This window comes from Gouania willdenowi, chromosome 1 (assembly GCF_900634775.1).
Source record: "Gouania willdenowi chromosome 1, fGouWil2.1, whole genome shotgun sequence".
Taxonomy (NCBI): domain Eukaryota; kingdom Metazoa; phylum Chordata; class Actinopteri; order Blenniiformes; family Gobiesocidae; genus Gouania; species Gouania willdenowi.
The window spans coordinates 2,734,729-2,749,337 of NC_041044.1; the positions used below are offsets into that span (position 1 = coordinate 2,734,729).

The 14,609-nt window shown below is 38.4% G+C and overlaps 1 protein-coding gene across 3 annotated transcripts in view; it reads left to right on the plus strand.

Moving 5' to 3' along the window:
* Positions 1-14,609, plus strand: part of zdhhc5a (zDHHC palmitoyltransferase 5a) — a 32,146-nt gene that overhangs the window by 5,155 nt on the left and 12,382 nt on the right. Inside the window, exons 2-5 of one of the 3 annotated variants that reach the window (XM_028449122.1) lie at positions 296-1,706; positions 5,890-6,011; positions 12,021-12,178; positions 13,325-13,497. In XM_028449122.1, the coding sequence (XP_028304923.1) occupies positions 1,543-1,706; positions 5,890-6,011; positions 12,021-12,178; positions 13,325-13,497 (617 nt within the window). In that variant the 5' untranslated portion in view covers positions 296-1,542. Of the gene's footprint in view, positions 1-295; positions 1,707-3,522; positions 3,799-5,889; positions 6,012-12,020; positions 12,179-13,324; positions 13,498-14,609 lie in introns of those variants that run through there. The other 2 variants (XM_028449140.1, XM_028449131.1) reach the window with 2 other exon arrangements.

Here is a 14,609-nt window from a genome sequence, read left to right on the forward strand (position 1 = left end):
AATATTCATTGGTATAGAACATTTTGGTTTTTGACACTTGATGTGACCTTGACCTTGACATTTTGGCTCCAAAAAAGGTCAACTGCACATTCTTGACATTGTCCTTATGAGATGACATGTGTTATTAGTGCTGCATTAATAGTTTAGGAGGAGTTCTAGGACAAAGGAGTTGCGGAAGAAAAATAAAAAGAACTCCTACGAAAACAGTGTAATTGGTAATTTTCAATTGCCAAATACAATAATACTTCTTTAGGATTATTTGACTGAACTCTGTTGTGTTTTGCTGTATTTCCAGGTGCAGCATGCTGACGCTGACTGGCCCTCAGACTGGATGTGATTCCTTCTCACTCAGGAGAACCTCTAAGGTTCTAGCACTCATTGCAGAGCTCAGAGAGATCAACGTCTCCAATGCCTGAATTTTCACCGACTGGCACAAGACATCTGTATATTCATGGACTTTAGATAACTACCAATGATGTGGTTAGCTGTCAAAAAGAAAACTAGTGGCGTAGCTGAGTAAATGTATGGGTCGGCTCATATACAGGATGACAGTGTTGGTGTTATCAGCTCACAGGTGACCTCAGCTCTTGTCATTGGAACAGTTTTGGCTGCACAGCTTTGTTATGGATACTGAGGGACAATTTAAAGCGTATTCCTCCTCAATAAGCCAGCGTTTGGTTTTCAGTTGCGTCAGTGGTGCACCTGGAAGGTGAGGTGGTTTAAATCTGCCACCTTTTAGGTTCAGAGATGCCTCAACACAAAAACATCACCTCCCTGCACTGGCCAGATTCCAGACTACCGTTTCCAGCCCGAGTCCTGAAATAAAAGCCCATAGGTTCTTAGCTTTTTTAAAGACTTTTTTTCTTCATGTAGCTAAGGCTTTGACATTGAAAGTCTTATCGTAGTTTTGAAAACTTTAGCTCCAAACCAAGCTTATTGTGAAGATCCTAACTGTCATGCACACAATAAGCCATGTCCGACTATCGTTTCTATGCATTCGTTTCCTTCAGCTTCATTTCTATGTTGATGATTTTTCTACCTCGGCATAGGAGCTTCAGAATGCTACCAAATCTTTTATAATCTCAATCAAAGCTTCAAAAGTCTTTTCTGTATAAAAATAATCTCTATCGCTTTTTCAGAGCAGTCATGTTTTGTGCAGTTGCATTGTTTTTGGTTTATTGTGCGTTCGGTAGGCAGTGCTGTGTGCAGAATCAGTCTATTTGTTTTGTTTGATATTAGTGGAATCTGTGGTGAGTCTGCATGCATGACACGTGTGTCAAAGAAAAGTGTTTTGCTTCACAAAAAGTGGGTTCAGTTCCATTTGCTTTCAGTTGTGTTTCCGTGGCTAAGGAGGGCACATATTTAAAGGAAAGAGACTTGTGCCATTTTCTGTGAAATCCTTCACACCTGGAGAACTTCTGAAGAACTGAGTCCTTCTCGATGACGTGATGTTGAAGAGGATTCATCGTTTTTTTTTTTTTTGGATTTATTTGCTCCTGTTGTTTGCCTGCCCATAATTCTGTAGCTAATTAAACACAAGTGATGCCAGGTAGTAGTAGTAGGAGCGGTGGGCGGGGTCCTTCCTCTTCACCCCTCCCTCACGTCGTGGTCCCACCCAGCAGACCTTTACGACCCTCTCGCTACGTCCCAGTTTCAGCAGCGACGTTCTTCCTCATTGGCTCCACAACTCTCTTTTTCTGCTTCACGTAAGTATACATTGTCTTTTTTATGAGATGGCCTGTGTTGTAAATGTCATACTAACGTACAGTGCTTCATTTGTTAATCATCAGGTCCCGAATCAAAGGCCAGGTGTTGTTCCAGCAGTAAACTGTCATGGAATACATTATTTTAAAGCTCCTTTTACTAACTAAAGGGGCCAATAATATCACATGAACACAACCAACCAATTCACTTAAATTATTAATAAAAGAATGATTCAAGAAGCACAGAAAATTGCCCTTTACAAAGCACATCCGTCTCTCTCTGAGTGACAGCTGTGAAAATCTGCCATGTTTCAGCACCAAAGACAGCACAAAATCACTGTTAATTTATCCACAAAGGTCACTAAACCTTCAGAACACAAAAACACACAAAGACATAACATTTATAAACTTTTTACTCATTTAATGAATCAAGAACAGCAGAAAATGTATAAATAAAATGTGTGCTTACCTTTTTATTTGTCAAATGGCCTAAAAAAAAAGCCATGGATAACTTTGTATTTTCACAAGTTTTTTACATATTTCAAAGCCGAGGCCTGCCTTGTCTTTCATAAGCCAAGAGTAGCATTTCGTCTTGGCTTTAAAGTCATTGTAAAGCAAATTCAGCCATTTTCTTCTAAACACATTAAATAGGTCAGAAATGTTTTCCTTAAAACAGGTAAAAAGTAATTCAACCATTAATAATGTAATAGTGGAGCTAGGCTTCACAATGTGTTTCTATTTTCTGTGTTCAGGATTTAATGGGCGGGTCAGAAATCATAGCTGTGTTACGTAACGGAGCCATCATTAGCATAAACCCGACCCTGCTCATCATCCTAATCATACTTCTAGTATATAGTAGACACTATATACTCATTGAGTTTGTAGTGTATGGTACAAAGTGTGAGATTTCCAACATACAGTAGCTATGGTGATTCCTGGTGTTTATGTTTTATACTGAAGGTTTTCTGGTAAAACGTTAAACATTACTTGAAAAAGTCAATAACTTTAATAGCTTTCGATGTCCAGGATTTAGACATTCCTTAGTCAGACCAAGCAAGCCAATAGAATGCAATGAAAATAAATGTGTGTATGAACTTGAGATGGACCCCTTTTACAACAGTGTCTTTGTCTCTGGATTTGCATGAGAGACATCTTAATCTTTGTGTGGAACCAATATGGTGCTACTGTAGATTAGTGTGGCCAAAAGAGGCCAACATCTGTTTCCCTGACAAAAGCTCAAAACACATTGTCCCTTTTGTTTTTTTGACTGTTTTGCCCCCGGCAGTCACGACTTAAGCTTTTTCATCATCAAATCAATGCAGACTTATTTAGGATAACAGCTTTTCCTAGATTAATAGATCTGGGTCTTATCATAAATATGGTGTTTATTTTTCATTGGGAAAATGAAACATGGACCAGTCACAGACTTTGGGGCGTATTCACTAAGATCTGAAATAAAGGATGGTAAACCAGGTGCGTTCCTAATTCCTTTAGTGGTGCTGTTTGCTCACCTGCTGTGGGGAATTCACTAACATTACTCCACTAGTAGATGCACGTATAGGCGTGGTTGAGACCGCCCTATCTCGCGTGTTGCTTGTTCAATGTGGAGAGGTGAGTGCACAGAAACTCACAAAGACAGTTGAAGAAGTTCAGTTGGAGGCTGGTGGACTTCTCTGTCTGCTGCACAAACATTTATTAATGTAGAAAACTAAATAAACTTAGAAAAACCTTGTTTTTTTAAAAAAAATAAATAAACAAAACAACAAAAAACCCAACTTTAAAACCGTTCAATTGATCTGTTGATGCCATTGATCTGCGTTAATGCAGCAACACAGTCTGTCAATCACCATTTGAAGATGATCTACTGACCATCATCCAGCATGTCTGACCTCCTGAGTAGTCATGCACACTCTCATTTGGGAACATTGTGCGATCGCTGTGCAAATTACGCACGCTGATCAGCTGATCCTGGCCTGACGCTCCTGCCATCAACACAACAGTTTTACGGTCAAAACATGGAGAGAAAGACGCAGAAGCTCAACATCCTCTGCACTGCATCCACACTGGACTCCTTTACTGCAGCTGATCTCTGCGTGTGCGTTTGCACCTGTTTGTCAGCCGTACTCTTTTTTGGTGCTAAAACCATCACCACATACGGTTCCAGATTTAATGAATTGTATTGCATCTACTGCACTAATTTATTTGCATTTCCTCTAATTTCTTTGCGCACCTTATGAGATCCGCCTACTTTACATAATTCGTCAGAGGTAATTGTGAGGGGGCTGAAAACGTGCAGTCTCGATTCCCTGGGATTTGTACCCCATATTAGCACATGGAGTGACGTTTGCACGTTTTTACCCTTAAACCTTAAGTGAATCCGACGCTGTGTGTATGGTATTAATTTACACTGGAAGCTTTATAAAATGCTGATGGCTGGTGCACCTAGCCAAATCTGAAGACTTCTTTAATATGACGCTAACACTCAGTTTTTCGCTTTTCTCATATGTTACTAACAAAGTGTACACAAAAGAACCGGTATCATGTGAATTTCACATAAATGGTGCGTTTTACTGGCTGTATCGGCTCTACTCAGCTCGGCTCTACTAACTTTTTGCGCGTTTCCACTGGGAAAAAGTACCTCCTTGTTTGTTGAGGTTTCAAAAAAAGCAGCCCAGGTCTGAAAATGTGACGTAGGCACAAAGCAGACACTGATTGGGTCTGAGAATTATCAACTCACGCACTGAGAGGAAGCATTTAGCCACCATTGATTTTTTTGTTGGAGATTTTGTGAAGATGGCAAAACCCAAACTCTGCCTATGGTTTCACAATGAAAGAATGTAAACCTTTTCGAGTGTTGTTTAAAGTGCTAATCACATATTAGTGCTGGGATGAAATGCAAGAAGCCTTTTGTCCTGATTCAATTTTATCATGACTTGGACACCGATTTGGTTTATATTGAGATTCTGTTTTGTTAAGTATTGGGTCATTCCAGGTCATTTCAACACATTAGCAGGAATTTCCTCGCACTTCGGCTCAAAGAATTCCAAAATATTTACCAAATTGCTCTGTGATTATTCAATGGGCACTCTGTGGTTTTTTTGTTTGATCGTATGAATACTTTTTTTGCGCGTCCTTATTTTTCTTCCATTTTCAGCTTCCATTATCTTAGGAAATGCAACACATACAGATATGGAACTGAAATGTGGTATAGTAATAAGCTCCACCTACTCTTTCAGAATATAGAAAAAGATCTGCTATACATCCAAATAGTCAAAAAGTATGTGTGTGTTTGGGTCTGGAACATGTTTGGGTCTTCAGTAAACAGCTTATAAAATGCCTCAGCTCCCTGTAGTTTGATCAGCTTAGAGCTATGAACATAGACTGTTCACATCACTAATGATTAGTCACAGATATGCATAGGTTCTAGGGTGACACGCTCTGGAGATATGAAAAAAGCAAACTTTTTTTTTTTACTACATTCATTGGCCCTTAACTGCCAATGTGGCAGTTATGGGCAATGTAAGAAACAATCTGATCTGTTTTCATTTACAGTACAAAGGTTACACTTTCTTGGGATATAAAACTATTTTTTTTTATGCGACTTCTACAGTTTTATTTTCGACCAACTTTGGGTTATTTCACCACTCGTGACAATTGAAAATCCTTTACATGAGGCCATTGTAGCTTGGCTCTGTGTCTTATAATAATTTGTTGTTTATTGGTTTTTCACTTGTAACAAATGGTAACTCAAAACATTTATTTTTGAAAATACAATATTTATTATGAACACATTTCTCATGTTCTACTTGTTCTACAATTTATAGATATCTCAAAAAATATATTTATCTTTTCAAACGAAAGGTTTACAGTGTGCCTATTGAATAATAACGGAACAATTGGTATAAAATTCAGAGTTTTTTGTTTCTAAAATGTGTGGGATGTCCTGATAATGTGTTGAAATGACATGGAATGACCCAATAGCCTTCCTCAGTGCTGACACAGCTAAATATCAACCTGGTTCATGCTTATTCTACACTAATCTAATCCCTTTTATCAATGTCAAGTGCACATGGCCCAGTTTACGTTTTTGACATTGTTGGAATTAAATTTTAATAACTCAGAACAGGTTGCATGTTTTCTGTCTAATGATCTATGAAACTAAATCAATGCCTTAATTGCTTTTCAGCTGCCCGTGGCTGTCGGAGAGTTTTTCTGTGGCTGTGCCCATCTACAATGGAGTCATGTTTCTGTTTGTTTTGGCTAACTTCTGTATGGCTACGTTCATGGACCCTGGCATCTTCCCAAGAGGTGAGAGTGCAGAGATGTATTCATTACAAAGACTGACAGTCAGCCATTGGAGAAGCTTTTAGTCATCCGCTTATATCTAGGGCTGGGCGATATATTGAGATTCAAGATGAGATACACATACCAGCCTGTCACTGCCGAGTCTGGTTAGGTCTCTGAAGCTAAGCAGGTCTGGGCATGGTTAGTAGTTGGATGGGAGACCAGTTCACTGAGAATTCCAGGTGCCACAGTGGGGGGCAGTCGCTCCAGTGGTATCTGTCATTGTGCCCTTGGGCAAGGCACTGTGAGTGAGTGTTGGTGGTGGTGGGAGGGGCCTATGGTTCACTATGGCAGCCTCGCTTCTGTCAGTCTGCCCCAGGGCAGCTGTGGCTACAATAGTAGCTTACCACCACAAAGTGTGGCGTGAAAGAATAATGCCTTGATTCTGTAAAGCATCTTTGAGTGTCCAAAAAAGAGCTATACGTAATGTATGTATTATTAAGATGTATCGAGTTTTCCATTTTGGTCATATGGAAAATTACAATATCATCAATATCAATATACAGTATATATCATTTTTAAAATACATTCCCACTTTTAAGATCCACTTTATTTCTTCTTCTTCTGACCTTATTTTGACCTGCTACTGCTTTGCCAATTCTAAACCGATTTACACTATTTAAATATCAAAATGAGTGCGTGATTAGGCCTGCTTGAGGGAGACAGCTGTTACTCATGAACTTTGAGGAAAACTCCTGTTAACGCTTAAATCCTGTAGCTACAGCTATAATTTGTAGCTTAAAATTTTGGTACAACCAGTAGTGGAACAAATCAGAGCCGGGCCGGGGGCGGGGCAACCGACTGGGCCCTTTAAAACCAAATAATAAGGCTCATGATAACATAATTTTACAATATACACATGCCTGCAACAGCGGGGCTTACAAGCTTTGACACCACGGAGAGTGACTGTCATTTTTTAAGTCCATCAAACGGACATGAAGTATAACAAAACAAGAGAACAACAAAAACATTAGGATGGTCACTAACACGAATTCAAAGCATCTCAGCACCACGGATAGCGACCACTTTATTTCGACACCCACTTTAAGCATTTCATCTCAGAGCCTGTATCAGTAGATAATAACTGGCACAGTGGCCCACATGTTCACAAACACTATTTCAGTATGAAGTACTATAGACCTACTCACCACTATTTGAAGGGCATACGAGCCTTACGCTCCATGAACTCATCCACGATGCTCTGTGTGTTCATTTTCTTTGTTCTCTCATTCTCTATAGACAACATGGTAAGTCCACTCAGTCTGTCCTGTCGCACTGTGCTCCTCAACTGGTTTTTAATATGTTTTAACTTGGAGAATGAGCAGGACACGTGACTGACGTGCGCACGCATAGTCTGTGCAGAAACCTTGTTGTTTACATATGTGACGCTTGAAAAATTGAAAAATAGCAACGAATGAACCACAGTTGAGGCTTGTAAATATTTGGTAGTATGAAGAAAGTTTTTCACCTGAGGACGCGGCCGCTTATTTAAGGAAACTCACTTTAAGTACAGGTGCACGATTGTGGGACCCATGCAGCATTCCAGAAAACAAGTGATCATCTGATGTGCAATACCGGCCTGATGTTCAATGGCCAGACATTTATACATATCTGATAGAAAAACCCAGTGTATAAATGAAAGAAAACCTAAAAACATTAAGTCTCTAGACGTTTATAACTGCAGGCAGGATGGCTGCTGTACTCCTGGTAACGAAGGTTTCCTTGTATTTCCGCGTATTCTGATCAATTTCAATGGATGAGTTTCCATCTCTACATTAAGTCTTCTCCTCACTGTCTCACATCTGCATATCAGTCATTTACAGCTTTTTATGGTCACTTTCTACTGGAACCAGACTGAGATGGCGCTCCATCCACTCCCATGCACCATTGCCTCAGCACTCTACTAGTTGTTTTGCACCAAGCCTGTGGGCGGATGCACCTAATTTAGAGTGCATACGTCACACGAAATGGGTCTATATAACCCCTGTAAGGCAACTCAATGTGCTTAAATGATAAAACATTCAACAGCTTAAAATCAATAAGAACATTCAAAATCATCATTAAAATCAATTAAAATCATCAACAAACATTACATCATCAACATGACCAAAAATCTCTCTCTCAATCATATGCAGTAGAGAAAAAAAGTGCCTTTAACTTTGATTTAAAAATGTTCACATGTGATGCTGACTTCAGCTCTGCTGCAGTTTGTTCCACTTCTTTGCAGCATAACAACTAAAAGCAGCATCACCATGTTTACTGTGAGCTCTTGGCTCCACTATCTGACCTGTGTCCATAGATCTGAGAGACCTGCTGGGTTCATACCTGACTAACATCTCACTGATGTATTCTGGACCAAACCCATTCACTCATTTATAACCAGCAGCAGAACTTCACAGTCTCCTCTGAGGCTGACTGGGAGCCAGTGTAAAGACTTTAAAACTGGACTAATGTGTTCTGACCTCTTTGTTCTGGTTCAGACCTGAGCTGCAGCATTCTGAACCAGCTGTAGATGTTTGATGAAGACCATTACAACAGTCCAGTCTGCTGGAGATAAAAGCATGGACCAGTTTCTCCTGATCTTTCTGAGTCATTAAACCTTTCACTCTGGAGATGTTCTTTAGGTGGTAGAAGATGTTTTTGTGATAGATTTGATCTGATGCTGAATGTCAGATCTGAGTCAATCAGAACACCAAGGTTTTTGACTTGGTCTTTATCTTCTAAAGATCCAGACTCAGATACTTGCTGACAACAGTCCTCTTTTCATTGTTACCAAAGACAATCACCTCCATCTTGTCTTGGTTTAGTTGAAGGAAGTTTTCACTCATCCAGCAGTTTACTTTTTCTAAGCAGTCACACAACACCTCAATGGGACCATAGTCATCTGGGTTCAGTGATAGATATAGTTGTGTGTCATCTGCGTAGCTCTGATAATCAACCTTACAGTTCTGTAAAATTTGTCCTAAAGGAAGCATATAAAGGCTAAACAGAAGAGGTCCAAGAACAGATCCCTGAGGAACCCCACAGGACATTGGTAATCTGTCAGATTCAAAGTTTCCAATGCTTACAAAATAACTTTGATCCTCCAAGTAGAACTTAAACCATTGCATTATTTTAACATTTAGTCCAACCCATGTTTACAATCTGTGCAACAAAATTGTATGATCTACAGTGTCAAATGCAGACTTAGATCCAATAGAATGAGAACAGATACTTTTCCTGAATCAGTGTTCAACCTTATGTCATTGATCACTTTGATCAGATCAGTTTCTGTGCTGTGATGAGAACCAAAACCTGACTGAAATTTATCAAATATTTTGTTGAATGTTAAGAATTGACTCAGTTGGTTGAAGACCACCTTCTCAGGGATCTTGGCCATGAATGGAAGGTTCTGATTGGTCTATAGTTAGCCAGTATAGAGGCATCCAGTGTTCTCTTTTTTAACAGAGGTTTCACAGCAGCTACTTTCAGGGATTTTGGTACGGTGTCTGATTGGAATGAGCAGTTAATTATCTGACACAAATCAGTGACAATTGACTTTACAACAGTTTTAAAGAAGTTTGAGGGTATTGTGTCTAGGCAACATGTTGCATTGCTGAGCAGCTGAATCCATCAAGAGTCATTGAGAGTTAATTGCTTTTGCTACTTCTCAGAACAGAACAGCATTAAAAGCACATTTAGATGGGATTGTGAGTGCGTTCTAACCCAGACCTTCACCTAAACATCCACACTACAGAACTTACTCACACGTGCTGTCTCTTTTAGTAGTCTGGTCTGTCAGGGAAAATCCAATATGGCCAACTGTGAACATTTAACATTTACGACAAAAAATGTCTTTTTTTACAACATAGAAGCTTGACATCCCAGATCAAGGTTATCATGAATTGATCAACCAAATCACCTGTTAATAAATGTGTGTTGCATTTTTTTCATCAGCAAATTTAACCCGGAATTGTCTTTCTGGTCAGAGTTCATTAGATTTAAAATTATCGAGATTTATATCATATATCACCATTTTGAGAAAAAATATCAAAATATGAGTTTTGGACCATATTGCCCAGCTCTAGTTATATCAAATCTAAGTTTAATTTCAAAAAGAGAAAACTTTTACGCTGAAGTGATGAAAGAGAGAAATAAGTCACATTTCAACAGGAAGACTTGAAATCATAAAAAAAAAATGAATATTTACTGTAAAAACTGTAAACAATGTTTTGAAACCACTGGAGATGATACTTTTTTTATCAGATAAAGACAGCGCAGACATCATAGATCAATAAATCAAAGATCATTTTCACACACAAAAAAAGGTGAAAAGTGGTGCTCAAAAGTTTGTTTTCATCTCTATTGTCAACATTCTATTATTGATATTGTTGGTAAAGTTTGGTGCATTGCATTGTGGGATGTGGAGTCCTGTAGACGGATATATAGAAGTCTCTTTACGTCATACTGTACTGAATGAACGATGACTTCATTACCAACATCCGTCTCAATAACATTTGAAATGAGGCATTTTTTTCCTAAAGCTCATATTTCTATTCCAGACAAATCAAATGTAAACTTAAATTCTGAATGAATACAATAATTTTAAAAATCTCCAGCTTCGTACACATTGGCTTTAATTAAAATAATGTCAACTTTCCTCGTCCTTTGACTCCTTCATTGTCTCATTTCTGCGTTCCCACGACACTTTACGAGCACAAACCTATCATTTAAACATGACAGTGTCATTACTTTATAATCTGTGTTGGTGTTTGTTACATCACGTACAAAACCCATGAAATTAATTAGCCTGTGCAACACATTTAGCATACTTTATAATTATTATGATCTTAGTGGATCTGGTCCTAAGACTTAAACCCACAGTCTCTGCACCCTAAACCAGGGGTTCTCAACCTTGGGGCTAAGACCCCATTTGGGGATCGCCAGATGCCTTCAAGGAACTAAGAATATTTTTTGAACAATTTGAGCCCATTTTTGCTTAATTTTACCCTTTTTCTGCAACTACACCAAACTTTCCATATTTTTACTCCTTTTAATGCATTTTGCTACATTACTCCCATTTCTGCCATTTCTACATCATATTTTAATACTTTTTCTGCACATTTTTTCTACTTTCAAGACATCTTCAGAACTTCTAAATTTTTTCCACCAATTTTCCACCTAATGTCACATATGCTGAACCATTATTGTCACTTTTAACATCTTTTCACCATATTTCATGCTTATTTTTGCCAATTTAACCACATTCACAATTTTCCATGCCAATTATTTGCCAGTTTAAATGAATTGTTCCTACATTTAAATTACATTGCTCCAACCCCTCCCCCTCCTCCTCCAATTTATGCCACTTTTAAGCCAATATTGACACTTTAAACACTTTTTATTACTTTTTCTGTCTGTTTTTGGCCACTCTCATTTGCAATTTTAACCAATTTTTGTGGTTTTTAAAATCTCATTTCACCACCTTTTCCACTATTTTTGTTCACTTTGAACCCATTTTATTAGTGATTAAAACAATGATTTCCATCTTTAAGATGACTATAATAATAATAATAAATGTTCCTGGATAACAGTGGATATTATTCAGATGAATAAATAAATGTGGTTATCACAGATTCATAGAACAATGGACCATCATTTTACTGACTTTATGGATGGACCCCAAAAATCTCTCCCCTTTATTCCCCCTTATAGATGGTCCTGTCTCCACATGACTGTTCTTCAATGTTCATGTCTGTGTTCAACCACCTTCAGCTATAGTTCCCGCTCTCTAGAACCTTTATTTTGGGGGTCGTGGGCTGAAAAGCTTGAGAACCACTGGCCTAAACCATTGTGTGGAAAGTTCATTAGAACCTGAATGAGCACGTTTTAGAATCCAGACTTGAATCTAGTTTTGATGCTTTAAACTGAGTCATTGCTTTGTTTTTCTGCCTGAGCTTTGTGTGTTTATCATTTGTTTGACTGTCACTGCAGCTGAAGAAGACGAGGACAAGGAGGATGATTTCCGTGCTCCCCTCTACAAGACGGTGGAGATCAGGGGCATCCAAGTCAGGATGAAGTGGTGCTCGACGTGCCGGTTTTACAGACCGCCTCGCTGCTCTCACTGCTCTGTCTGTGACAACTGTGTGGAGGTGTGCTATGAATGCTGTACAAAATGAATGACCCAGAGTGATAGTGTGAAAACGCAAACTAAGTCTAGAGCAGAACAAACATGGGATTTCTTGAGCGATGATTTCTGCCTGTCTCAGAGCATTTCCAATCAAAGTCTAGATCAGGGGGCACCAGGTGGCCCACATGGACCATGTGAGGAGCCCTCAGGAGCTCTAGTCACCAATGAGCTCCATCTTAAATCTGATTTACTTTCCAGAATTCAAACTCACAAAGACAAATACAAATGAGATGTAGTTAATATTTAGTAGAGTTAAATACTGCTGCGTGTGATAAAGTTTTATTCTTAAATGAACCATCTTTAAATGTTTATTTTCACTGAAACATTGTGACAAATGTTTTTAAGTGTTGCAGATCTAGTTTATGGTCAGTGGCGTTATATATAATATGATATATAAGATATACTATTAAAACCATGGTGGATTTTTGTGAAATTCCATGTTATAAGATTAATTAAGTCATTTGTTTGTAGTTAGTAAAATGTAATGTAAATGAAACAATTGCATGGATTAAGATTAGGATTAAGCGTAACCGTGAACATTTAATTAGTGATGAAGTAGCTCACAGTTTCAGAAAGGTTGGTGACCCCTGGTCTAGAGGGATTAGGAGCGCTGTCAACACAACTACTCTCCGAATGGACCAAAGACAGGAAGTATATCGTAGATGACGTAGAGCGTGGGTGATCAGGAAGTAAGTCATTTATTTATAAAGTGCTTTTTGCAAATAAAATCACAAAGTGCTGTACAGAGCTGTGAAGAAATCAATACAAGTGCAACATCATAATAGAATAATAAAACACGGGTGCATATACATCATAACAGCATCATTATGAAAAGTTAATAATAATATAAAATCCAGTTAAAATCTTTTCTGAAAAGCAAAGCCTTCAACAGTTTTTTAAAAGTGACCACACAGTTGAGCTCCCTGAGAGACTGGTGCAGGTTATTCCAGAGTCTGGGGGCTACAGCCTGGAACGCCTGTTCTTCTCGGGTTTTAAATGTAGTTTTTGGGATCTTTAGGAGACCCTGGTCTGAAGACCAAAGACTACACCCTGTTTAAAGTGTTTGTGTTATTGTGTCATTCTGCAGTTCTTTTGTTGTGTTTTTTAGGACTTTGACCATCACTGCCCGTGGGTGAACAACTGCATCGGCAGGCGAAACTACCGCTACTTCTTCCTCTTCCTCCTCTCCCTCACCGCTCACATCATGGCGGTGTTTGGCTTTGGGCTGCTCTTCATTCTCTACCACAGACAGAACATTGATCGCCTGCACGCCATCGTCACGTATCCTTTAATGTTGCTATTGATTTCATTTTCACTATCAGTGTAATCTGTTCATTAGACAGTTTGTGTTAAATGCATAGATACTGTACATACAAAGTTTTTGACATACTGCACTAATTTCTTGCTTTCAGAGATTCCTAAAGATAGGAATTGTTCTCTTTCTGGAAAATGTTTTATTGGATGCTCAGACACATTGGATGTATTGACACAAGCACTTACCTCATTGAATTGACATTTATTTTATTTTATTTATCTAGGTTAGCCACACCATGTCTTGTTCTCATGCATGTTATTTTGAAATGGTGTTCTTTAATAATAATAAAAAAAGAACCTAGTTTGATCTTTATACACATCTTTGTACTTTTTTGTTGCAGAGATGTAGTACCGTTTTTTCGGACTATAAAGCCCACTTAAAATCTTTAAATTTTCTCAAAAATCGACAGTGCGCCCTATAATTAGGTGCGCCTAATGTATGAAATTAATATGTCAAAATGTTTTAGTACAACTTTGGTAAACTATGAAGCTGCACCGCTTGATGGATTTTTGGCACTTTAGGGCTACCGTAGTCAGGTGCCTCGTGGAGTGATATGTACCAGTACTGTGCTTCAACATACCGAACTGAAAAAGTGAGTGTATTTTATGTGTTAAACCTGAACAATGTTGAGAGTTATTGTTAATGAGTTGAATAAAGTTTGACTTATCTGATTATTTTGTTTCGCTTATTGCGGCTAAATAATAATAACAACAAACCGGTGCACCTTATAATCCGGTGCGCCTTATAGTCCGAAAAATACGGTATGTTAGGGTGAGTAATACATTAGGATACGTAATACGTTAGGGTGAGTAGTATGTTAGCATGAGTTGTACGTTTGCGTAAGTTGTACGTTATCATAGGTATTAGGGTGAGTAGTGTGCGAGAATGAGTAGTACGTTATAATGAGTATTATGTTGGCATAAGTAGTACGTTAGGGTGAGTAATACATTAGGATGAGTAGTATGCTAGAATGACATTTACAACATGGTCTATATGTTTCATTGGCAGATGAAAGTGTGTTCCGATGATGAGGAACCTTTTTATACATTAAGAATAATGATTTATTTTTATTGCTATA